This window comes from Sebastes fasciatus, chromosome 6 (genome assembly GCF_043250625.1).
Source record: "Sebastes fasciatus isolate fSebFas1 chromosome 6, fSebFas1.pri, whole genome shotgun sequence".
NCBI lineage: Eukaryota > Metazoa > Chordata > Actinopteri > Perciformes > Sebastidae > Sebastes > Sebastes fasciatus.
The window spans coordinates 25,527,936-25,554,769 of NC_133800.1; the positions used below are offsets into that span (position 1 = coordinate 25,527,936).

The window sequence follows — 26,834 nt, forward strand, 5'->3', positions numbered from 1 at the left end:
CCTGTGATTGGTCAAAGTCTCCCGTTAGGGCTAGATTATTTTAAAGCCTGAAAACAGAGCCACGAGGAGGTGCAGAAGTCTAGTGTTCTCTCAGAACACTTGAATTACAATATGCTGAAATGTTATTATGGAATTTTTTACCCAATGATGCCAAAAATATTCTGCGTACTGCCACTTTAACTTTATCACAGACAGCAGTCGCCCTACCTGGCTGCTCAGTGATACTGTGTGTAACAGCACCTTCTGGCCACCAGGTGTCAGTCATTACTGAGCCTCAGTCAGGGAGCATGCATCTGTTAAAAGTACACATGCACACATATTGCAGCGCGTTCACGAGAGCTCTCCCGACCAACTTCCAGCAGACAGACAGACAGACAAGATGCTCCACTTTCCTCATTTTCACACAGGCGTCACACTGCTCTATTTCCCCTCTAAAATAACACGTAAAACTTATGACTTTACTCTCGTAATATTACGACTTATTTCGTAAAATTACGACTTTTTTCTTGTAAATTTATATGACTTTATTCTTGTAATATTACAACTTTTTTTCTAGTAAATTTATGACTTTACTCTCGTAATATTACGACTTTTTTCGTAAAATTACGACTTTTTTCTCGTAAATTTATATGACTTTATTCTCGTAATATTACAACTTTTTTTCTAGTAAATTTATGACTTTACTCTCGTAATATTATGACTTTTTTTCTCGTAAAATTAAAACTTTATTCTTGTAATATTACGACTTTTTTTTCTCGTAAATGTATGACTTTACTCTTGTAATATTACGACTTTTTTGTAAAATCACAACTTTATTCTCGTAAAATTACAACTTTTTTTTCTCGTAAAATTACAACTTTTTTCTCGTAAAATTACGACTATATTCTCTTAATATTACAACTTTTTTTCTCTTAAATTACGACTTTATTCTCATAATTTTACGACTTTTTTTCTCATTAAGTTATGACTTTATTCTCGAAATCTCAGATTTTTTTTTTCCTCAATGTGGCCCTAATACTCCGTAGTAATTATGGATTTTTTGCCCAATGATGCCAAAAACATTGTGCCTACTGCACCTTTAACTAACACAGACAACAGTAGCACTACCTGGCTGCTCAGAGTGTAACAGCACCTTCTGGCCACCAGGTGTCAGTCATCACTGCGCCTCAATCAGGGTGCGCGCATCTGGTAAAAGTACACATGCACACATATTGCTGCGCGTTCACGTGAGCTCTCCTGACCAACTTCCAGCAGACAGACACTCAGACAGACAGAGAGAGAGAGAGACAGACACACAGTGGGTGAAGTTTGGAGAGGAAAACTCAGACGAGAAGCTTCACCAAAACACCAAACTGACCCAGGCCAAAGCCAGGCAGCAGCAGCCACATTATGGACGATTTAGGTGAGTTTCTGTTGTTGTTTTTATAAACTAGTTTCTCTCAGTGAGCAGCGGAGAGCAGGGTGGAGGAGTTCACGTTAACGACCAGATTTTATAGTTTAAAACACAGTTTCTTTGGCCACTTTACTCTCTAAATGTTAGGTAATATCTGAAAAAACCAAATGGTACAGTAACATGTGGCTGAGTTATTGTTTTAGCTCATTTTACTTTGATTTAAAGCATCGTAGTAACTTCACAGCTGGACATGGTTAGCCATTAACACCACCTCCTGTTTAAACTGCCCCTCTAGTAACGGTACTGGTAATGCTAAAGAAACTACTGCTTTTTGTTCATTATTAAGTGCCAGAGGGAGGAGATATTTGGCTGACATTTTGACACCGAGCTTCAACATTACCTCCTCAACTTTTGCCCCTCAGGCTGCTCATTCCTGCTTTGAAGTGGTGGAGTCAACAGGCCTCCCACATTTAGACTGCTCAGTGCAGCACAATGTGAGCTCAACCCTGCAGCCTGGCTGGCTTATATTATAATGTATCTCCAGTCTGATGGGACAGCACACTTACCTGCTAGTGATACCAATTTTTTTTTTTTAACAATATTTTTTATTGAATTTTGAAACATATATATATATAATATATTATATATATATATTATATAATATATATTGAATATATATTATATATATAATATATATATAATATATATTGAATTTTGAAGCATATATATACACATACAGACAGACTAACAATAATAATAATTTAATTATACAATGTGCACAATGTGAGCTCAACCCTGCAGCTTGGCTTATTATAATGTATCTCCAGTCTGATGGGACAGCACACTTAAAACTGCTAGTGATACCTAATTTTTTTTCTTTAAACAATATTTTTTATTGAATTTTACATATATATATACATATATACACATACAGACAGACTAACAATAATAATAATTTAATTATACAATGTGCACAATGTGAGCTCAACCCTGCAGCTTGGCTGGCTTATTATAATGTATCTCCAATCTGATGGGAGCAACACTTAAAACTGCTAGTGATACCTAATTATTTGTCTTTTTTAAAGCCTGAAAACAGAGCCATGAGGAGGTGCAGAAGTCTCGGTTATTCTCAGAACACTTGAATTACAATATGCTGAAAGTAATATACTGATTACTAATTGGCCTTTTATAATGCTCATTATAACAGTCTTTTACTCATGGGTTTTTATCTTGGTCTCTCTCTGTGGATGTGTGAGATTTTGTTGTCTGCTCTGTTGACCTATTTTTATTCTGCCTATGTCTGTAAATCATTTGGTCAGCTCATGTTGTTTTAAATGTGCTATAGAAATAAATTTGACTTGACTTGAAAGGTTATTATAGAATTTTTGCCCAATGATGCCAAAAGATTCTGCCTACTGCCACTTTAAAGTGAGGATAGGCAGTATATTTTTGGCATCATTATTTTGGCCATCATTTTGGCATCATTCACCGTCTCATGCACTAGTATATTTTTGGCGTTATTAGGCAAAAATTCCATAATAATGTTTCAGTATATTGTAATTCAAGTGTTCTGAGAGAAAACTAGACTTCTGCACCTCCTCATGGCTCTGTTTTCAGGCTTTAGAAAATCTAACCTGTGACGGGTGACTTTGACTAATCACAGGTCATTTCAGAGAGAGAGAGAGCGTTCCTATTGGCTGTGCTCTGGCTGGTGGGCGGTGCTTGATATACTTCAACTGTTCTCAACATGGCTCAGTCTCAAAAAAAGTTTACTTTTTTATAGGGCTGACCCGAATGCTTCGAAGTTTCAAAGCTTTGATCATTGCCATGGTATTCAACCTCCAAATCACTATTCGATTGCTGCGTTTTTTTTAGATTTTTAAAATATATATATGTATATATATATATTAGGGAGGTAAAAAAATATAGAATATCGTGATATTATGTTTTGTGATACTGTATCGATTCTCAAAACACACACTCGGTTTTGAATTAATAGTTTACATGCAAAGATTAACTCAGTCAATATTTTATTTCATTTGCAAAGACATGCACCCTCTCAGTGTATGTGGCCTCTCAAAGTAGTGCTATGATATTGGATGTTACAGGAACTGTGATAAATGCAAATACAGATCCCATTGTTCTGACTGCAGAAAAAAAGTAAACCTTTTTTTTCTCGGATTTTATGCATATGTTGGTGTGTTCTTTATTACGAGAAATTGAGGGGGGAAAAAAATCAGATATTTCGAGAATAAGTCATAGTATTGCGAGAATAAAGTCATAGGTTTACGAGAAAAAAAGTCTTGTGTGTTATTTTAGAGGGGAAATAGAGCAGCATGCCGCCTGTGTGAAAATGAGGAATGTGGAGCATCCTGTGAAGTTATACTTTAGTTTTGGTTTCACAAATAACAAAATAATCTTTCTATGTCCTCTCGCCCGTTTTGTTGGTTGCTGGTAATATGTTTTCCTAAAAAATGTATATAATTTCAGGAGTCTCGTAATACTATGCTTTTTTTCCACATAATATTCCGACTTTATTCTCGTAATATTCCAACTTTTTACTCTTAAAGTTATGACTTTATTTTCGTCATATTACCATTTTTTTCCTACAAAAAAATCAGAAAATAGTGACCATCACAAATTTTGAAACCCTGAAGTGACATCTTCAAATAACTTGTTTTGCATGACCAATGACTGAATACCATGATAAAATATATTATGAGAAAAGCAGACATCACTCACATTTGAGTGACTGAAACCAGTTTATTTTTGGCATTTTTTCTAAAACTGTTGTTTATCAAAATTTGACTAATCAGCTTATCCTTTCAGCATTATTACCGCCTTTTATCTGCCCTATATCCACTACCAGCATTGATGACGATGACATGTACTGAATATGTGTGAGCAGTCTATCAGCTCCATCTATTTTTTGTGCCTCATTAACCAGTTACCGCTTTGGTTCATTGACCCTTGACCTTTTGGCACTGAACCTTTGAACTTCTAATTCTGGTTGTTATAGTTTTCACCAGCTGGTCAGTTTGCTATATTTACCTTGCTAATTCAGAATAAACCACTTCTTAAGCCTCTGTCGTGTATCTGTAGGAAGGCTCCCATTGTACTGATCTCCCTCAGCAGAAAGGCAGTAAAATGGATTTGTGAATTGTTTAAGTGGAGAGACGATGGGCCGCATTTTGAGTTTGGCCCGATCAGAGAATACCTCCAGGGCTACATTAGATGCTCTCGCTGCCATGGGCCACTGAAAGGGCTGATTGTTGGTTGCTCCAGTCTCACTGAAGCAGCGTGAACAGCAGGCTGATGGAGGGGGCGAGGCTGTTGAGGAATGTCGAACATCACTCTGTGTTGGAGGTCCAAGGCCAAATACTCTCTGGGTCATGACTCACCTCCTACCACTACGCTCAGCCCCGTGCATGCTGCCTCCAGAGGGAGGGCTGTCGGTTTCAGTCGGTCCTCTATTAATGGGTCCTTTTATTAATGGCAGACACTTGATTGTTAAAAACGTCTTGAGCATGAGGTCTGGTAGTCCGATGATCACAGAACCGTGAAGTTAAATGGCTTTTCTTATCCACATCATGTGGTAAACCCCTCCCGTATCCTGTCTAAATATGCAGTAACAAATCATGTTTGTAAATACTTAATGAGACTGGTTTACTGTACTTCCAGCAAACCGCCCGCTAACAAGCCCCCACAGGTCCTTGTCTTGAGGCTCATTGATGACTGACAGGTCTTCATGGAGCTATTTGGAAACCTGATCAGTCTCCACTCTTTCCGTCTTTCTTTCACTCTGTGTATATTGATCTGCCCACGTTTTTTTAACACTCGAGGAAGGGAATTCCCTCAGCATAACGTGAGCCCTTCCAGTCCGTTCCTCTGAGTCAGAGTTTTCTCTGATCGGTCTTTTACAGTCCAGACCAGGTGGCAGCCAGGCTTAGCCTCCCTGTTGTTACTGATATGGCCAAGGGGACAAGTCCTCACCCAGATGTGGCCCTTTAGACCACATGTGATGTGACACACTGTCCTTTGGCTTGTCCTGCTCCTGTGTTTGCGGGGGTATGAAGCCGAGATCCGCTATCTTGTGAATTCCTCAGGATTGTGTGAGATTCAGGCAGACTGACCTCACTGGGCTGTGAAGGCCTTGCTCCATGTCTGTAGGTCAACAGTGAAGATTAGTACAGACATGCATGAAGCTGGAGGGTGAGGACTAAAGTGAGAATAGCACTCGAGCATGATAGACTCTCCTTTTGGTTGTAAATTCCCGCTAAATCGTCTGTTCGTGGATAACCAGTGAATCAAATCCAGGGCTGGATTACAGATCTGGCAAAGTGGCCAAGGGCCCCCTAAAACCACAGGTTCACTGTGAGGTGGTTTGATTAATTTCATGCACTATTAAAACCCTGTCTTGCAGGGGGGCCCCTTTATCAAAATATAGTTTTAGTAGCTTAAGGCTAGGGTCGGTAATCTTGAGAAACTAGCAAGAGTACGCTAAATTAAAAAAAATGATCCACCTGAAAAACCCAGCCCGGTGTTGCCAACTCTTTTCCAATGAAAGTAGCTGGCAGCACTAGCTTCAAAAGTCACTCAATGTGGTGAGAAAGTCACCAAGTCAGCAGCACTGACAGCCCGTACCTTCAAGCCTGCCTCTAAAGCCACTCCCCCAAATTATCATAATGAACGTAAACAACGAACATGGCTATTGTTAGTACTCACAGCTGTCAAGCTAGCAGCTTGTGGAAGACTCCAGTGACGCACATTGAGTGAACGCAGGCAGGCAGGTCGGTAGATAGGTCCAATCGTTTCATTCGGGCCAAATGAAATGAATGAATGGACGGACTTATTACAGTCCTCCTGCGACAGCCACAGATACCAGATTTTTATAATTTTTTTTGTCAGAGCATTTGATTTATTGATTGATGTCGGGATGTATTGAGAATTTCAACAAATAAAACAAATTATTTTTTTTGAAGAACACTACTAGGGATTCTTTGATACCGATATCAGCTCTGATATCAGGCAGATACTGACTCAAATAGCTGGACTGGGTATCGGTGTCAATGGGGCCGATCTATTAAATTAAGTTCTATGTTTATATACTATACACATTTTGTATTGGAATTTTGATTCCTGTTTAAGTTTTCACCAATTTGTTGCGGCATTAAAATGGTTTACACCTGAATTGTAATTCCTGGTAATTTTGAAGTTTTTTTTTTACCAAGTTGCTGGTGTCAAATTTATTATTTTAATAATAAATAACAATTCACTAAATTTCACTACGTATTTATTTGTTACATTTTGTTTTACAAAGTTAAGGAGGCAATGTTTAAGTCAAGCCTGATGATGCCTTACACATAAAAGAATGATCCCAGTCTCTTCCACACAGTGAGGCAAACAGCTTAGTAATTAAACACTGGTATCAGATCGATACTCGGTTATCGGACGATACCAAAGCCCAGATATCGGTATCGGTATCGGGACTGAAAAAGTCGGATCGGTGCATCCCTTAACACTACCATCCCTAGCTTTAAATATTTCAGTTGATATTATACTTACATAGTGTATTTTCTTGTATAATTGTGTGTTAATTCAAATTGTAACCACACTAACAGCCCAAATCAAATTAACACCGTTCAGCATCACTATGTAAAATATATACAGACGATAATGTAGCTAGTAATGGTCCGACTTGCTAACTTTGTAATGCCAACATGCAGAAATAGTCATCTGTCATGTAAGCAGGGTCATGTACACTGCTGAAGACAAACTTCCCTTAATCTTTATTTACTTTCAGCTGAGCAAATAAAACACTGAAAAGGAAACAGATGGAATACCAATGTACAAACATAGTTTATTCTTGTAATCACCTGAGAAGAAACACAGCAGAGAACAGGTACTATTCATCACTTAAATGCAGACAAGCTTCAAAACAGGGCGAGACACTCGGCTCTGTTTTGCAAACACACTGAGGTCCATGTGTATCTGCAAGAAGTGGCTGTGTGGGCTGAAACAGCACCTACTAAACATGCCTTTTGTAAACACACAGCAGTCTTGTTAGATTTACTGTAATAGCATCAGTTGATCACCTTGCAGAGGCTTATTCTCCAGGCAGGAGTAAAAGTTGGCTGTTGTAGAAGCAGCGTGGTCTTAAATGTTTACGGCGCTTGCACAGCATACCGAAAGATCTTAGAAGGTCTTAAGTGCTTTCTGTGTCCCGGTGTTCGCCAGCACAGAGTTAGTGTTACCAAACTAGCTTTCATCACCCCTTGAGAGCTGCAAGGTTAGCGCATACCGCCCCTAACCAGTGGGCTTGTCTGCTCAGCTAGTGGGAAGCTCCTGACTGTAAATCAGTCTTGTTCCCGAGCTCCACACCCATCCTGTTCTGGGTCTGGGGAAGAGAGAGAGCTGCATGGCTGACCTCATCGCTTAGGCAACAGACCCTGCCCCACATCCTGAGGAAACAGAGGAGAAAAACAATGAGCAGAGTCAGCGCTGGAGGCCAGCAAACACTGGTTAGAGTGGGCAGCTGTGGGTCTCCAGGGTTGTGATCTGGTCAGAACGGCGTTTTCACTATTAAATGCTGTTGCGCCACATTTGTTGATTCACTTGCAGCGACCTTCACTCGCTTCCTCTTTTCATGCTGTTTGTTTCCACGCCTGCCCTGTTTCCCTGGCCTTGTAACTTGGCTCAGAGAGCAGTGCTGATTGTTTTCCTGACAGGTCTGGGTAATGTAGTAGGAATCTGAGTCCCTGCTGGACTAGCATTAAAACCGGGGACAACCGAGGGCAACGTTCAAAGACAGGGGAGCTTCATGTCTGTCAGCAGGGCAGGAAACCTCACTTCTATTTTCTAATAAGGCTGGGTGATATGGGCAAAATCTTCTATCACGATCATTTGTTGCTTGTTGCATTTCTTGCAGCGACCTTCACACACTTCCTATTTTCATGCTGTTTGTTTCCACGCCTGCCCTGTTCCCTGGCCTTATAACTTGGCCCAGAGAGCAGTGCTGATATGGGCAAAATCTTCTATCACGATATAGGTAATTTCATATCTCGATATCAATATATATATATATATATCACGATATAACATGTTTTCTGGTAATTCAATTTATATCTAGTCAATATGAAATACCCACATGGTAAAGCCTATTTTTGTATACTCCTGTGTGAATTAAATACTTGACAAATGAAAAGTACTTTCTCATTTAGTTATGAACTTTAGTGCAAAATGAACATAACAGTTTCAGGTGAATATTTTTTATAGAAAAAAAATGAATATTTCCAACTATACACTGACTATGCTACACGCCTGCAAACAAATACAGAGTAATCAGATTAAGTCAGTAGTTTGATTTAACTGAGTTTGATCAGATCTTCTGACAAATTTGAGTTAGTGTGTGCTCGTTATTATCAATTTAGACGACGTAATGTGTTTCACGATATCTCGATATATGATTTCATCATGATACGATAAATTATATTGAATTATCCCCCAGCCCTATTTTCTAAATACAAAAATTCAGTTTTAATATTCTGTCATGAAACTACTTGAACCTCAATGCTTTATTGGTAATAATAATATATAATAATATGAAACGTGTTCGCAGCACTGAATATTGAAAACTGTCAACTACCAAAAGCCGGCATCAAATGCTTGCTCATCAGAATCTAACAAAGGTATCTAATCAGCTCTAGTTTAAAACTAATAATACCCAGTGTAACTGAGATGATAAATTGATTAATCGTTTAATTGATCATCGGTTAGTAGAATAATTAACCATTTTCATAAATGAACGTTTAAAAACAAAAACATTCTCTGGTGCCCGCTTCTCAAATGTGAATATTTGCTTGTTTTCTTAGTCTTCTATGATATTAAACTTAATATTTTGGTGTTTTTTGATTGTTGGTGGGACAAACAAGTAATTTAAATATGTCAACTTTGGCTTCAGGAAATTGTGATGGGCATTTTCTAATATTTTAAGGACCAAAAACAGTCAAAAAAATAATCAGCAGATTGGTTGATAATGACAATAATTCTTAGTTGCAGGCCTGTTTGTTGTAAGCCTGAGTGGGTGATGTAGACGAACTTCATCCACTAACTAAATCCATCAGGATTTTGCTTGTTTAATGTCCTGCTCTTCTATAGGACGGCTACTAGTTTGGAACATGTCTTCAGTCAGAGACAAGACGGGCTTTCTTTGAGGGTCTTCCTCGTCTTTACACTCTAATGGCACAAAAGCCTGCTCAGTGTCACTTGCATACGGTCGACACACATGCACGGCTATGAATGTGTCCTCAGTGACTGGGTGTTACATCAGTCTTTAGACTTTCCCCTGTCATCTGATTTACTGGTCTGTGGGGAAGTGCTTTTATTTTGGTCCAGCGTTCTCTTGAGGGGCGTGTCATCTTTCGGATATGGGGCTGCTTGGCAGAGTATTTTTAGGTATGTTTATTTTGAAGTAATCGCCCTGAGATGCTTCTGTCTTTTTCGGATGGTATGCTGTTACGCTCATTCATCCTTTATCCGTAGGGGTCTACTGTACAAACAGGTGGCCGTCTGTTAGCTGTGAGGCATAACATTTATTTGAATATTTCTCTCTTGGTCCATCATTTAATCTGTTTGCTGGTGATCCATATTCTCTCTGTTTGCCTGTCCCTGGTTTCTACCCAGCCTCCCCTGCCTGTCTCACTGGCATCTCACCCTCCACCCCCCTCTCCCTGGCCCGTCTGTCTTGTTTGATATAAATATCGTGTCGGGGTGGCCTGATGGGGTAGGGTTTCGGCATGGGGCCGTGGCCAGTTCTGCTCTTTTGCTCCCTGGCTATAAACAGGTGAGCTGTGGACCCTGGTGGGCTCACCGTCGCCCACATGTTAATAGAAAAGATTAGACAGCCCTGGCTTCTCCCCCCTCCCCGTCGGCCTGCACTGTACTCCACGCTCTGTGGGAAATGGGCAGTAAAAACATTGACATCTCCCTTATCCTGGAATTCAAAGCATGCTGTAGTTAGCGGAGTGGTTCCTGCAATTGTCAACACATTATTTTCATTTTCTGGACCGACAGATGGTGTTTTGTATTCAAGCACATTCTTCACCGGCTCTCTACCTAAAATCCTGCGGTATTGGAGGAATGTGTGTTCTGCTTGAGTAGATTTTATTACAAAGCATCATTTTTTTGTTTCCAGTTAAAACAGGTTGCATGTTAAAGCAGCAGTGGGTGGAAATCGAGAAAATATGATTTAAAGGGACTATTTGTAACTTTTTAAGCGTATAAATGTAGCGGGTCGCCACACATGCGCGTTCGCATATGCGCGCTCGCGTGTGGCTGGAGCCTCGTCTCCGCTGCCTGCTCTCCTTCACTCAGACAGAGCGCGCGTCCTCGCTGTCTCGCTCCACCTCTAGACGTGAACGCCCGCTCACTCCACACTGCAGAAGAGTTAGTTTAGCTCTGAGAATATCTAGTGAATGCACAGGGGATGTTTGTGCAGAAATAAATGCTGCAGTTCCTCCAGACCAACAGAGGTTTCCCGTGTCTTGTGAAGTGACGGAGCTCTTCAGAGAGTTACGTTACCCTCTCGTTACCGACCGGGTGCCGGTGTCTCCTCTGCTCTCTCCAGCTGCGGGAGGAGAGAGCAGGGAGACATGCTGCAGAGCCCCGCTGCTTCAGTCTGCACTTAGGCAGGAAAAGCCAACACTAGGATCAGATCTAAATCATGTTCATGGAGAGACCTTTGTCTGGTCAGCTAACATTACTGCCAAGCAGCTGAAATATAGAGTGATATTGTGGTTTTAGCTGACGTGTGTCGCCTCTCTGTTTTGAGCAATGCTCGTTCAGGTATATTTAGAGCGAGCAAGCGCGAGCCCGACGCTGACTTTCATTGATTTCACGGCCACAGGTGTCGCTGTTAACAAGCATTTCTGAAAGTTACAAATAGTCCCTTTAAAAAAAAAATTATTTTTATAAAACGATCACTATATCCTGTCAGTAGTGCATGAGACAGGTAATCTGGAAAAAATCATGTGCCTTTGTGTCCTCCGGTGCTCCTAACGGCATCCGCAAGATTTCTTAGACCGGAAGAAAACAAGCAGTCAGAGCTGATCTAGAGTCTGCTGTCCAGCTGCCGTCTGTGAGCAGCTGTCAATCACTCGTGAACTCCGACCAAACGGTCAAACTAGGCAGCGCTGATCAAATATGAATCAATATTCTGTTACTGTAATGCCTATTTCTCGCCTCAAATGTTTTCAGAAACATCTTGTAGTGTACTGTTTGTGACCCGGCAGCCATGTTTAGAACAGTTGAGGAAATACCAAGCACCGCCCATCAGCCGGAGCGCAGCCAATAGTAACACTCTCTCTCTGAAATGACCTGTGATTGGCCAAAGTCTTCCGTCGTGGGCTAGATTTTCTTCAAACAGAGCGATGAGGAGGTGCAGAAGTCTAGTTTTTTTCTCAGAACACTTGATTTACAATATTTTGAATGTTTATTATGGATTTTTTTGCCCAATGATGCCAAAAATATACTGCCTACCCTCACTGTAAATGATGTTTTGCTGGATTAGGGCAACCGTTCCCAGAGCCACTTTCCCCGTGTCCCCGCCTGATTGCTTTCTTTCTCAGAAGCGGACAGAGGAATGTGTGGAATCCCCCGTGCACCTTCGCTCCCATCTGATAAACACTGCATGACTGTGGCAGGCCCTTGGGTGGGTGGGGGTGGGTGGGGGTAGTGCGAAGGCAGGACTGTACATGAACCCACTGCCACAAGAATGTGTACAGTATCCAACTTGAGAGTTGTTTGTTGAACGTAATGAAGATTAGTTACCACAGTGTGACCGCAGATGGTTCCCCTGACAGAGTGAGCCACTGTTGTATTGTTTGACTGACGTTTGATGAATCCATCTTGTATTATTAGTCCCAGTCACATCCCTTTTTTGATGACAGCTTTATTCCTCCAGACCTTGCACAATGGACTATTGAGTCGGGATGCTGTTAGAGCAGAATTGGACTTTGTCCATTGTGGCTCCTACCCCCTGTCTGAAATGGAAAAGATTAGCCTGTTACTTGGCTCACAGTGCTCGTTTGCATTCTTAATGCTTCTAACTCTTCGTTGACCAAACTTGTGTGAGACTGACGGAGGCTTGTTGTCCGTCCTCGTGCCAGACTCAATGCTGCCCTCCTCAGGGGGAAAACGAGGGGAGCAAGACAATTTCAGTAGCATCTTCAATCTTCATCCTTTCATTAAATGATATCAAAGTGATGGACTTAATGGAGTGGTGTGTGTGTGTATTGCAGCAGGATGCTTAGTTGAAGGCTACAAAAGAAATTTTGGATTTAGAAATTATACTTAATTTCTCCTGCTAAATTTAAACAGGTCTGACTGTATGTATTTCTTTCTTTAACCTGATATAGAAATAGCAGAATCCAGACTGGTGCATCTCCTTCTGTGATTGTAGTGCCATCCATATAAGGGCTGCAACTAACAATAATTTTTTATTATTGATTAATCTGCTGATTATTTTCTCTTCTATTTTAATATTTAAAAAAAGGGAAAAATCACAATTTTTTCACAATTTCCTAAAGCACCAACGTGACAGCGTCAGGTCACTTCGTTTGGCCTACCAGCAGTTTAAAACCCAAAGATATTCAGTTTACTATCACATAAGACAAAGAAAAGCAGCACATCCTATAGCTGGAACTAGAGAATAATCTCAATATTGATCAATATAATCGTGATTATCATTTTTGGCCATAATCGTGTAGCCCTAACCTCAGAATCAGACGCTGAGGGGCGTGACAAAGCGGTGGGATTTGACGACCTGAACGAGCTGGCAGGGGGTTACACCACCATGTGGGGATGAAACATCCTGAACACAGCAAAATAAGAAGAATACATTGTTTAAGAATTAGGAAATTCTTGCATATTATACCTTTTAAACTAGAATCTAACTGTGGTGATGTCCCCTGTGGAGATCTACTCTGGAGTTGGTGGGCCTGTGCCTGAGTCACAGATGTGTAGTATCAGCAGGTGGGAGGGGGGGAGGGTATAATGAGACACTTTTATAGCACAAATCTCAGAAACTTGGCTCCGTCTACCAGTGTTTTGGAAGGCTTCAGGCAGTACGGCTGTTCTCTCTGTCAAGGCCACGAAGAACTTTCTTGGAATACATCACCATAATTAGGCTAGTCTTTCTTGATGCTGCTTTTTTTTTTTTCATTTGACAACTTTTAAGATCTTTCTAGCTACAAGAGAAATCTAAATCTAAATGTATTTTATATGACTCACCTTTGTCCCAAAACCAGCTGTGGTATTTTTCTATGTGGAGGCTTTTGTTTTATGAGTGACAAAGTCAACTTCAGTAAGACCTTGTTCAGCATGTCAGCACCAGGTGCAGATTATTTTGAGCTGGTCGTGATATTTCAGCACATTTGCACAGACACGGGCTACTCGCTGAGCTTACCGCTTTAAATAGGCCCGTGCTCCCATGTGGTTTATGTCAAACTTACATGACTCGAACATTTAGCTTCTGGGAAGGATCTCCTTTTGGACTGAAGACTCTGATGACGAGTGGTGGCAGAATATAGAGGAAGTTTGACGTCGTTGAGAGTCTCCAGTTTATCACACTTTTCTTGTAAACTTAACACCGCTCATCTGAGCTGAACACTCAAACTTAAGTCACATGCTTTTGGATGCAATTTAACATAGACATAAGTCTGACGTATGTAAAGTTACTATCCTATTGGCCATATTCATGCAGATTTCAGAGTGAGAATGCACTAATTAGGTAGATTTTCAGTGGTAATAGTGAAGATAAGGGTGCACTGAAAGGATACCATTATTGACAGGATACCATCACCAGATTTTGGCTCTCAAACCACTCCCCCCAGTAAACTGACAACATGTTATCACTCCTTGTTGCTCACACCATCTTTGTCTGTACTGCTGTTTGCTTCACACACATACACACACATATAGGCCCAATACTGCCTGGAGTATATTACAGATACAGCAGGTGGAAACAATACTGTGAGTATAGATATTGGCTTTTTTTTATTTTTTTTTTTATCCTTTGTGAACTTGATGCTTGTTGTTAACTTTAAACACAGACGAAGAGAAACTTATATAGTCTATTCCTAGTCTGAAGGAGTGGGGGACTTGATTTTTCCAGATATTCTGCGTATGTGTTTTTTATTATGGTCACTTGATTGAGGATGAAGTGAATGCAATGTCTGTCATTATTCAATGGTGTGCAGTTAGACTTGATACAAGACTCTGTGTACTTCAGTTTTTAAGTTTGAAGTAAATGTTTACTTTGCTGCTGACCTACAGTAGGATTAATGCAACCTTGGTGGAGTATTCGGAAAAGTATGATGATTCCGATAACAGAAAAATGTCTACAAGTAAACTAGGGGCTTCACAATTATTCAAAATGATATCATAATACTGCAATTTTCAAATCGTAGGATGAGGAGAAAATTGCAATATTTGTTTAATGTGAAATGTGTTTCAAAATACCATTTCAAATTAAATATTGTGCTGCAGAGATGTCCTGGCCTACACATCATATTCTACAGACTTAAGAAAAACATCTTTGTTTGGTACAGATAATCCCAACAAAAATCACATCATAATCTTTTAATATGTTTTTCAATGAAAATGAGAATAATTATGTAAAATATCACCAAACCCGCATCGCAAAATCATATCACAATTGCAATATCAGTCAAAAATAATCGCAATTAGATAGGGATGCATCGATACCAGATCAGATATCGGGCTGATACTGATTGACATAGCTGGATCGGGTATTGGTGACAATGGGGCCGTGCTATTAAATTCAATTCTATGTTTATATACTATTATATTCCTGTTTTGACCATTTTAGTTGCTGCATTAAAAAGGTTTACACCTGAACTGTAATTCCTGTTCATTTTGAAGTTGCTGGTGCACGATTTATTATTTTAATAGATAACTATTCAGTAGATTTATATCGATGTATTTGTTACATTTTGTTTTACAAAGTTAGGAAAGCAATGTTTAAGTCAAGCCTGATGATGCCTTTACACATGAAAGAATGACCCCAGTCACTTCCACACAATGAGGCGTACAGCTTATTAATTAAACACTGTTATCTGATCAGTACTCGTTATCGGCCGATACCCAAAGCCCAGGTATCGCTATCAGTATCGGGACTGAAAAAGTTGGATCGGTGAATTCCTACACTAGTTTTTTTTTTCACAGCAGTGCGGCCCTAATATAAACTAATGTCCAACTTCTATTTGTGTTTTTATATTGTTCAAAACATCATTAATTATATTTATTTTATTTGCAGACTTGTATTGTTTCTTGAAATAACTCTTCAGTTATCAGGACAGGAAATACTAGTTTCAAACATGAACAGATTTCAAATGTAGAGAGACACTTTTTACCTGCTTAGATTGTATTTTAGAAGCGTGGTTAGCGATCTGACCTTCCAGTAAGTTGGACAGTGTTCGACCCTGCTTCTCTGGTGTTATAGTGATTCCTTGAAACCGACTGTAACCGCTCCAAGCCTCTGTAGTGTAACAGTATGCAGCCGGTGATTGTGGTCTATTCTGGACGGGCTGGGGATGGATGGATTGTGTGATGTAAGGGTCTATTTTGCTCCTGAACACTCATCAGGGTAACACTGTACCCCCTCAACCCTGGACTGGATTCAGAAACACTTTCTGTCTGTCTGCTTCTTTGTTCTTATCAGTCTGTCTTGCTAAGTTCACACTGATTCTCATAACACAGAGACCAATCAAAGACATACATTACTCCCAGAGGTACAAGATACTGAAATGACAGATGAAGCTCGTAGACAGGTAGCTCTTATTGTCAGCAGGGTCGTATTTATAGTGTGGACCGATGGGAAAAGTATGTTGGGGATTTCACAGGGATATTTTATGAAGGTGTAATGGGTTTAGGTATGAAGATGGGCTCAGCGATGTACAGTCCCATGCTGCGATGGTGACAGGGGCCTAACCTTTCTGTTGAATGATCTGCGCTGAGGAAAAAGCTTTTTTTGGGGACAGGTTGGAATGAGAGACTCAGACTCACTGTCATTGTCTGTTTACAGCCTGACACCACAGTCGGTAGTCGCCTCAGAGCTCCCAACAACCCCAGTAAAGAATTAACTGGTCTCCAGGCCAACCATGTTTGCAGGTTGAAATATCTTGCAAAAACAGTTCAGGAATTGTCTATTTGCTCGAATGACACAAGGAACTACTGTGTCCTATTATTTAAATTAAAGTAAGAAATACAAAGATTGCATTTATTTTTGGTTAGGTTTATTCTAGTCAAATGATTAAAATATTTAATCGCAATTAATCGCATGATTGTACATAGTTAACCGCAAATTAATCACATTTTTTATCTGTTCAAATTGTACCTCGAAGGGAGATTTGTCAAGTATTTAATACTCTTATCAACATGGGCGTGGACAAATATGCTTGCTTTATGCAAATGTATGTATTTATTATTGGAAATCAACTAACAATACAAAACAATGACAAATATTGTCCAGAAGAATACGCTCTAATCATAACATGGAAAACTCAAGCCCAAGAGGCAACAACAGCTGTCAGTGTGTCAGTGTGCTGACTTGACTATGACTTGCCCAAAACTGCATGTGATTATCATAAAGTGGGCATGTTTGTAAAGGAGAGACTCGTGGGTACCCATAGAACCCATTTTCATTCACATATACTGAGGTCAGAGGTCAAAGGACCCTTTTGTAAATGTCCATGCCAGTTTTTCCTTTTCTTTTGCCAGTGACATGCTAGTATGACATGGTTGGTACAAGTGGATTCTTTAGGTTTTCTAGTTTAATATGATGCCAGTATCTTCACTCTATCTTTAAGACTGATCCCGCTAAAATATAAATATCACAAGTTGAGTTAATGCGTTGGAGAAATTAGAATTTGCGTTAACGCATTAATATCGGGTTAGCTTTGACAGCCCTAATTTATTTATTTGACCAGCCGTATTGTAATGTGGACCTAAGTGCACCGTGCAACACAAATGCAGTAATACTTTATCAAATCTTTCAGACGCGTTGCTGGCGGACCTGGAATCTACTACGTCCCACATCTCAAAGCGACCTGTGTTCTTGGCTGAAGAGACCCCCTACTCCATCCCCACCGGAGGACAGTCCTACCAGGATGTGTCAGTTCCACCTCCGGTCCCTCCTCCGCCCTCAGCCGAGGCTCTGAACGGGTCCCTGATAGATCAGCCGGACTCCCTTCACTCCTCTCAGCAGGTAGGTCTCTATAGTGTGACCATGCATGACTCATGAACTAATGTTTCTCCATGAAGCCTTTCAACAAACAGGTTGGTCATAAAGTGCTTAACAAGCATGAAGTACAAGTGACACAGAAATTAGATTTGGGAGCGAAAGATGTAGAAAAAAGGCAGAAGAATTATTTTAAAGCCACAAGTATCATGTCCCGTATGTCTGTGTGGTTGTGATCACAATCGCTCATATCTGGTCAGAAAAGAAATATGAGCAGGGATGTTCAGACTTTCACAGTTAACTGGGTCCAGATGAATGTCAAATTGAAAGCCAAGTGGAAATTCAGCGCAGGTTTTCTGACTGATGTATCCTCTGCAGTCGTTAGGTTCAGCCCAGAAGAGCTCTTGGTCCAGGGACAGTAGCAGCTCTCCGTTGTCTCACGTTGAAGAGGACCACGTCTACAGGTATCCTGCCGCACACTCGAAACATTGTGTGTACAAAGTTGAGCGCATCATCTGTCATTTTCATTTACCCGTAGTTGCTACCAGCAGTTGTCTCTGTCTGTCTCCTCGTCAGTTTTCCAAACAAACAGAAGTCATCAGACTCGTCGACAGCAGCCATGACCTCTGCCATGGGCAGCAACCTCTCAGAGCTCGACAGGCTGCTGCTGGAACTCAACGCAGTGCAACAGAGCTCCCCTTCATTCCCCACTACAGGTACACACAAAGCCCTCGTCTTTATCAGCTCCGTTTGCGGCAAGCAGAATTAACTTTACTGTTGTGTGTCCACAGAGGAGGCAGCTCCACCCTTACCGTCCTGCAGCATCACCCACTACGAGAACGGCGGCGCCCCTGACATCACGGTGAGCCCTCCCCCTCAGGAGAAACCCAAGAGGAACGGAACGAGGCTGGATGAGGCCCGACCCACCGTGGAGAGTCTTCTGGACGAGCTGGAGGGCTCAGTGCCTTCACCCAGGTACACACACAGTCCCTCCACTGCAGCTGCTCTTTAACTTACCCGGACAAAGACCCAGATCAGAGGCAAATCTGCGTTGGCTCGGTGCTCAAGCGCCATTTGTTAAGATCCAGATATCGAGCATGCTAAATATCTGGACCTGTTGAGGAGACTACTGGAGAGCGAATGGAGCTAATGGGAGCCAATGAGAGAGCGAAACACGGGTTGAGGGGAAACCGAAACCTGGCAAAGGAGTCGCCTGTAATAATAGGAACTTCACTATGTTAGGGCTGCACAATTATGGCCAAAATGATAATCACGATTATTTTGATCAATATTGATATCACAATTATTCATTGATTTTAGGGACAACATATTTTTATTGCACTTTCACATTAAAATAAACAGAGCCCTGTTTTGACTTTCATGCTGTGCTATATTACTGCTAATGTACAAATTAGGGCTGCATGATGTTGGAAAAAACTAACATTTCAATATTTTTTTCTGCTATAAATATTGCAATATGAAAAGATTTTAGGAAGCGCTTGATTTGATATGCTGCAGCGTTTTCTATGAGCAGAACGTGTATTTTAAACGTCAATATCACAGGCGATCCTGCTCATTTTATTGTGGGAGGCCAAAATTGTGATCGCGATTTAATATTCGATTAATTGTGCAGCCCTACTGTATGTGTTGCATTTGCAACACGGACCAAAGTTGTTGTTGTACCTAGGGTGTTGGATGTTTGCATGAATAAACATTACACAGTGACTGATCTAGACTGCAAGTTGTGATGACTTTGTAATATAGCACCTGTTGGAGCTGGTTCTGTGCAGTCGGCTTGGTGTGTAAGAGCTGTAAGCTAGTGAATCATTTTGGCTTCTCACAGTGAATCTTGTGGGAATTTAGACAATAGGTATTTTGAGTGTGTTGTTAGTAAGGCTTCAATGTTTGCTTGGAATTACAAATCATGTTATAATTTGTGTTTTCCAGCTCCTCTGCTCGCCACAGCGATTTGGACACACCCTCTCAGCAGCAAGCCAGAATTTCAGCTTCCTGTGCCACAAGAGAGCTCGACGAGCTGATGGCCTCTCTGTCTGACTTCAAGGTACAGAGCAGCATTAGTGAACACCGAAAAGGCTTCACTTCATCAACCCACGCTTCTTTTCTGTCATATTCCTGATGGTTTCTCTGTCCTCTTCCTCTTATCTTGCTTCTGCTTCTCTGTCCTCTAGCCCAGTACTTTGGGCTCTGTCCTGGACTCAGCAGGAGCGTCTTCCAGCTCTCCTCATCCTCCAGTCTCTTCCTCTGTCACCCCAGTGGCTTCTCCTTTCCCGAGTCTGTCCCACCCATCTACCTGTGCCTCTCCTCTTTTCTCTTTGCCTTCTGGTCTGGAGCTGCACATAGACGAGGATGGAGGAGACGGTGGCATGTCGATGCCACATGCGAACCGTCTCTGTCCCCACAGTCCTATATCCTCCCTTTCTGCAGCCAGTGACCTAGAGCTGGACTCTATCATAGATGTCTCTGCCGCCACGCTGTCATCCCAAACCAAGTCTCTACTAGTCCTCTCTCAAGCTGCTTCCTCCTACTCCAACCTTATGAGAAATAGCCCAAGTCCTTCCAATACCGCCACCACCCCCTCACTTACCTCAGTTAACACCGTCCTCGACCACAAGTCCTCCAAGTCCCCTAGTCCATCTGTAGAACAGGTGTCTCCTTCAAATACTGTCGGTAAATTCCCTTGTGCTCCTGAGACTGTGAGCAAGGGCTCTCTTTCTGTTCATGAGCTTGTTTTGAATTTCTCCACTCCACCTCCCCCTTTTAAAAACCTCACCCCTCCTGACTCAGCTCCAAAGACTCCTTCACCCATCCCTGTCGCTGTCTCTGTATCTCCACCTTCTGCACACGCCTCCTCAAAAACATCCTCATCATCTCCAGTCTCTACATCGATGGTCCCGTCTCCACTGGCCTTCGCTAGCCCCAGCAGACAGCTGTTGGAGTCGGCACCCGCAGCCCGGAGAGCCAGCCCCTTCACGGTGCAGCAACCCCCCACGGTGGAGCCCTCCCTGGACGAGGCACTGGACAAGCTGCTAGCCATGAGCTTTGCACAGAATCACTCAGCAGCACACGTGGAGGAGCCACAGCTGAGCATGGAGGCTCATTGTCTTGGCAGAGGGATGCAGGACATGCACGAGGAGCTCATCCTGCCCATGGACAGAAACAGCGTGCAGCCCGACACTTTCACCAGCGCCACCAACACCATCACAGACGAATCAGTGGACGGAGGCACTGATGGGAACGGAGATCTGGACTGGGCCGATGAGGATCTGTCCATGTCCTTCCACGATGGTTTTGACGGCACCATGACCCCTTACACCGAGAGGCCGTACACAGATGGCAGCATGACCCCGCTGACAGAGGCCAGCTGGATGGATGAGTCCATGACCCCGTCTTCATGCCCCGGGACACCTGACGTTGCCCTGGACCTGCCCCTGCTGCAGACTCCCAATATAGACAGAGTCTCTGCTTCCGGACATGTATGCATCTCCACTCCTGCTTGACAACAACATGGGCTTGTTTTGCTCACATTGTTTTGCTCTTGCTCAAGAGACTGACGCTTCCACACTAGCTTGCTTCTGCTTTTTTTCATAAATTGTTTTGAAAAGCTGAAACATGTTATCAAATATGAATCTACTAGTTTGCTCACTAGTGTAATTTACGCACCTTGTCATTTTAATACAGATAAGACAGGGATTGTTTTTTTTAGTATTCAATATCATCTCTCAAATCTGTCAGTGTGCTGACTTGACTATGACTTGCCCCAAACTGCATGTGATTATCATAAAGTGTAAAGGGGAGACTCGTGGGTACCCATAGAACCCAGTTTCATTCACATATCTTGAGGTCAGAGGTCAAGGGACCCCTTTGAAAATGGCCATGCCAGTTTTACCTCGCCAATAATTAGCGCAAATTTGGAGCGTTATTTAGCCTCCTTCGCGACAAGCTAGTATGACATGGTTGGTACCAATGGATTCTTTAGGTTTTCCAGTTTTATATGCCAGTATCTTCACTCCAGCTTTAAAACAGCCAGCTACAGCCTAAAAATTGCAAGTTGCGTTAAAGAAATTAGTGGCGTTAACTTTGACAACCCTACTGATTAGTAAAAGAAATTAATCTGACAATTACAAAACTATAGCCCTACTGTAAAGCCTTATGGAGGTGACAAGGTGCTCTAATTTTACTGCCCAGTCCAGTATTAGACACAGATTTAACTGGGCAGAAACTAGACAGAAAAAAAATCTTTATTATGTTTAAGCTTTGCAAAAATAAAGATGAAAGAAAGTCTTTTTGAAGATACGTCAGACAGAAGCTAGTGGAATAGAAGATAGCTTTAAAAGGGAGAAGCTCTTTGTATTCAAGAGTTTTTGTTTTGATAACTCACTGATTGGCAGTACCAGTACTCAGCATGGCACATGTAAACCAGTTTTGTGTGAAGGACCCTAATGCGACCTGCGTTGTGAAGTTGGTGTGGTTGTTTGGGAGACTGGTGGTGAGGCGGGGAGGGAGGTTCATGGGTAGGTTTTTGAGTTTTGAAGGCGCCTGACATCAGCATGGAAGAAGTGCATGAAGTGTGACTCTGAGCCCACTGACCACAGCACCCTGCATCCTGAATTTGTATGACTCACCTGCTGCCCCAGAGCTCTGCTGTAACTTCTTCAGCTTATGTTTGGTGTAGACGTATGATACGGTGCTCACCATTCCCTCTTAGATAAAGTCAGTGATTAGGAGCACTAAGGGGACTCCCAACGTGCACCCCATGTTCCGAGATGGTCACCTGCGCAGGAAGATGGGACCCGTCCTTGTAAACAAGAACACCTCTCAGGACCGCCTCATAGAGGAGCTTCAGGGCAAGTTCGGGATCGGCCGCTCAGAGCGCCGACGTAAACAGTCCGATGACTGGCTGACCGAGGGCGTCATCGTCACGTCCAAACCCCAGCGTTTCCGTCCCGATGGGGCCGGCTGTGAGGTCGACAAGGTTGGCTTCAGTGTGCTCAACAGTTCTCACCAAATATTTATTTTCTCAATTAATTCACCTTTACTTTTCTGCACACTTTGCTCTCTGCGGTCCCTCCCCTTTTTCTCTGTTTTTCTCTTTTCTTTTTTTAGATCATAATTCCCCCAGAGTCGCCTGTCCCTGTGAGGAAGGTGCTCCCACCTCTCTCACCCCCCGCCTCTCATCGCCCTCCTATTATAGAAGAGCCTAAGCGTGTGTTCCCAGTAAAGCATCCCCCTATCCCCACACCGCCACCTCTCCCTCCACCTCCCTCTCCCCCTCCCCCTCCACAACCTTCCCGCATCCAGGAACCATTTCACGCTGCACCTCGGCAGATTATAAAAGCCGCACCTCCACCAGCCCCAATTCGAGAACCTCCTGCCCCCAAACCAGAGCCCCCTCCTCCTGTTCTTAAAACCCCAACCCGCCCTGCACCAGTGGAGCCAGTCACACCAATTGCACCCAAAGTCCTGGTGTCAGTAGGCTGCCAAACAGAGTATGACCCAATCTTCCCTCCAATGCAGGCATGAACCTCCGTCTCTTATCCCTTCTTCTTTTTCACACTTTTTAATTCAACCTCAAACTTGAATCATTTTGTTATATTTCTGTGTGTATCAGGCACAACTTCAACAAATAACTGTTTTCATAATTTAACCATTTCAGATTATGGCACAAGGCAAGGGCGGCGTTCCTGGTGGGCCTCCGACGCAGGTCAACAAGCTGGACAACATGCTTGGTAGCCTGCAGTCTGACCTCAACAAACTGGGCGTGCAGACGGTAGCCAAAGGAGTTTGCGGAGCCTGCTGTAAGCCAATTGTGGGACAGGTGAGATGCTTCTATCTGTTATATAAATATATTATAATTCTAATCATTTTTATTACACCGCTTTGTTGAATACTCAATTCTGATCGGACAATCACGGCGTTCTACGGTCTGTTATTTCTTTATAGCAGACCGTTACTATGTATAACAGACCGTTGCTATGGGCGCAGTTCTGATGTTGGACTCTGGTGGATCGTTTTTGTGACAAATTATTGATTTATTAAGTAAGTAGCCGTGTCATAAGCGGGATAATGTACAGCTAGCGGGTCATTGTTGTGAAATAAACCCCGACAGGGCGATGCCACACCCCGACTCGCTGTACATTATCCCTTTCTTAGAGTTTGCATACTAAATGCACAATCCACTCTTCTGTTTGTGTAGGTGGTGACTGCCATGGGCCGCACATGGCACCCTGAACACTTTGTGTGCACACACTGTCAAGAGGAGATAGGCTCCAGGAACTTCTTTGAGCGTGAAGGACAGCCGTACTGTGAGACGGATTACCACAACCTGTTCTCCCCGCGGTGCTACTACTGCAACGGACCCATACTGGATGTGAGTCACTGCATTTCACAAATGTGGTCATTTCTGTTGTAGAATACAGCAGTCATTCCGAAAGACTGGGTCGGGACCCGCAGATGGGTTACCAAATAAATTTGCAGAATTTCTTCCATAGTCTTTTATTTGACTGACCATGTTGAGATCAGTTGAGGAAATACCAAGCACCGCCCACCAGCTGGAGCACAGCCAATAGGAACTCTCTCTCTCTCTCTCTGAAATGACATGTGATTGGCCTAAGTCTCCTGTCACAGACTACATTTTTTAAAGCCTGAAAACAGAGCTATGATGAGGTGCAGGAGTCTAGTTATTTCTCAGAACACTTGAATTACAATATGCTGAAAGGTTATTATGGAATAAGTTTGGAAAGCACTTGATTACAGTCTGTCAACAATAAGTGTCTTCATGTCTCTTCAGAAAGTTGTGACGGCGCTGGATAGGACATGGCACCCTGAACACTTCTTCTGCGCTCAGTGTGGATCCTTCTTTGGCCCCGAGGGTATTGTTATCTGTTGTATTGGATTATGAATATGGCTTTTATATGTACAGTCCATTCATAGTAGATGGTTTCTGTTTGCATTTTGTCGTAATTGATTCCAATCTGTTTCTGTCATTCTTATGAAGGCTTCCACGAAAAGGATGGAAAAGCTTTTTGCAGAAAGGATTACTTCGACATGTTTGCACCAAAATGTGGCGGCTGTGCCAGAGCCATTTTGGAGAACTACATCTCAGCGCTGAGCAGCCTTTGGCATCCTGAGTGTTTTGTTTGCAGGGTCTGTATCTTGTTTTGTTTTTTATGTTCCCGAGTTTAGCCTCTATAAGACATTGTAATATGAATAACAGTATCAGAATAACAGCATCTTCCTCTGCCCTCTCTCGTCTTCGTTTACAGGAGTGCTTCACCCCGTTTGTGAATGGAAGTTTCTTTGAGCACGATGGCCAGCCCTACTGTGAAGTGCACTACCACGAGCGCCGCGGCTCCCTCTGCTCCGGTTGTCAGAAGCCCATCACGGGACGCTGCATCACAGCCATGTCCAAGAAGTTCCACCCGGAGCACTTTGTCTGCGCCTTCTGCCTGAAACAGCTCAACAAAGGCACCTTTAAAGAACAAAACGACAAACCCTACTGCCATGGCTGCTTCGTCAAGCTGTTCAGTTAGGGAGTCAGGTTGAGCATTTAACAGTTATGGGTCAGGGCTTAGATACGTGTCTAAAGCATCTTTAGCACAGGTAGGGTGGGGATGGGGTCAATTGTGTTTATATCAAAGAAGGTTGTCTGTGTTCTGATGGTCACATTGGAAGTGTGTATGGGTTAAGTATGTGCATGTGGTTGAAGCAGCGTACTGTCTCTGCCAGACTAAAAATAATAAATAACTTGTCCTTCAGAAATTTGGAAAACGTCCCTATTTTCAGACTGACAGCTCTGCATTTTGCATTGCAGCTCTTATAGGTCTTGAGTGGGTCAATAGACCCAAGTGTGACGCAAATATACTCGTTTTTTCTAATCAACAGTGATATGTACAAGGTTTAAGGTTTTTTCTTAATCCCCTGAAATGTGTTTCAACAGGCAAAGAGCTGTCCTTTTCTGTAATTCCCACATATTTGTGTTTCAAATTCTTTTTAGTTTTTATTTTGTTAGATGATGGTGAATTCTTACTGAACACTGTAGAAATCTATGTCATACTCTGCATGTTTGACATTGTTGCTCACTGGCTGAGCGTGTCATTTTAGAAACATTACAATAGAAACTGTTTTTACAGAGGCGGGTAGAAGGTTCCCCCCCCCCTTTGGTATAAAGTTGGTCAAAGCAGATGGATAAATCCATGATATCACTGTAGCATTAACAGGAAATTAGCTTTATTCACAATTATTTTGTATGTGTGAAAATGCTAGTGTCTTTACACTTTTACAGATGCAAGAAAACACCCATAAACATTTTAATTTGACACAGTTTTCAAAATCTGAGTGTCAAGCACACCTATTTTTGTAGCCAAAGGCAAACCTTGCATGGATGAATATTTTCACAGCGATCGCCAATGAAGAATATGTAGTCATCCACCAGTAGCTGCAGTATTCACTCTCAGTTACATATGTTAGAACAAACCACGCGTTCTGTGCTGCCAAATCATTCCTTGTATTTTCACAGAAAAAAAAAAGAGCAAACCATCTGGAAACAGATTCTTGCAGTCGTCTCTTACAGTGAAGTGGAATCATACAGAGATATTGGAAGCATATTGTGCATCTCTCACACTACCATTAATGTTTTAGGTACCTCCTGAGAATTTTTTTTTGTAAATATCCAATGCAGCTACATTGCTTAGCATGAACATGCGTTTAATAACCACTCATTCAAAGAGGGAGAGAGGGCTGGTTGGAAGGCATAGCAAAGATACTTTGATATTTTTGGTGCCATTACTGTATTGAAAAGCTGATGAATGTTCACTATTTTGAAAGAAGTACATAATACAAGGAAATGTGCCTGTGATATTTCAATGACTATGCAACTGTGGATTAACATCTTTGTATTTCAGCATCAGCATGTATTTCTGAAGTAACGGGCCGTCTGTGCCATTGTATCAGTACCATGTCTAATAACACTGGCAACTTCAGCGAAATACTGATAACAGTCTGCAGTTATGTTTTCATGTTATTAGTCTGTGAGTCCACTGAAACATATAGGCTGTAAAAATAGAGAGCCTGGTGGTCTGTTGATGCCTCGTTTCCCTCAGCATCTGAGTAGCATCTACTGTATGACCACCAGGTTGGGTCTGTACATGTAATCATGACATGCAG

General features: G+C 42.1%; 1 protein-coding gene across 2 annotated transcripts; it reads left to right on the forward strand.

Moving 5' to 3' along the window:
• Positions 1-333: 333 nt before the first annotated feature.
• Positions 334-26,834, forward strand: pxnb (paxillin b). 2 transcript variants are annotated; one of them, XM_074638786.1, is made up of 15 exons: positions 334-363; positions 1,252-1,402; positions 17,470-17,678; positions 18,030-18,115; positions 18,228-18,367; positions 18,443-18,626; positions 19,599-19,713; positions 19,841-21,145; positions 22,378-22,644; positions 22,776-23,186; positions 23,326-23,487; positions 23,866-24,039; positions 24,460-24,541; positions 24,667-24,815; positions 24,935-26,834. In XM_074638786.1, the coding sequence occupies exons 2-15, from the start codon at positions 1,390-1,392 to the stop codon at positions 25,199-25,201; spliced, it is 3,564 nt and encodes a 1,187-aa protein (XP_074494887.1). In that variant the 5' UTR covers positions 334-363; positions 1,252-1,389; the 3' UTR covers positions 25,202-26,834. The 2 variants fall into 2 exon arrangements, with proteins under 2 accessions (XP_074494887.1, XP_074494888.1); XM_074638787.1 differs by lacking the exons at positions 334-363; positions 19,841-21,145; positions 22,378-22,644; positions 22,776-23,186.

Bases quoted from the DNA above. Each gene is read 5' to 3' on its own strand.
- pxnb (XM_074638786.1), top strand. The intron at 17,679-18,029 runs GTAGGTCTCTAT...TATCCTCTGCAG, and splicing joins CCCTTCACTCCTCTCAGCAG to TCGTTAGGTTCAGCCCAGAA. The intron at 24,816-24,934 runs GTCTGTATCTTG...CTTCGTTTACAG, and splicing joins CTGAGTGTTTTGTTTGCAGG to GAGTGCTTCACCCCGTTTGT.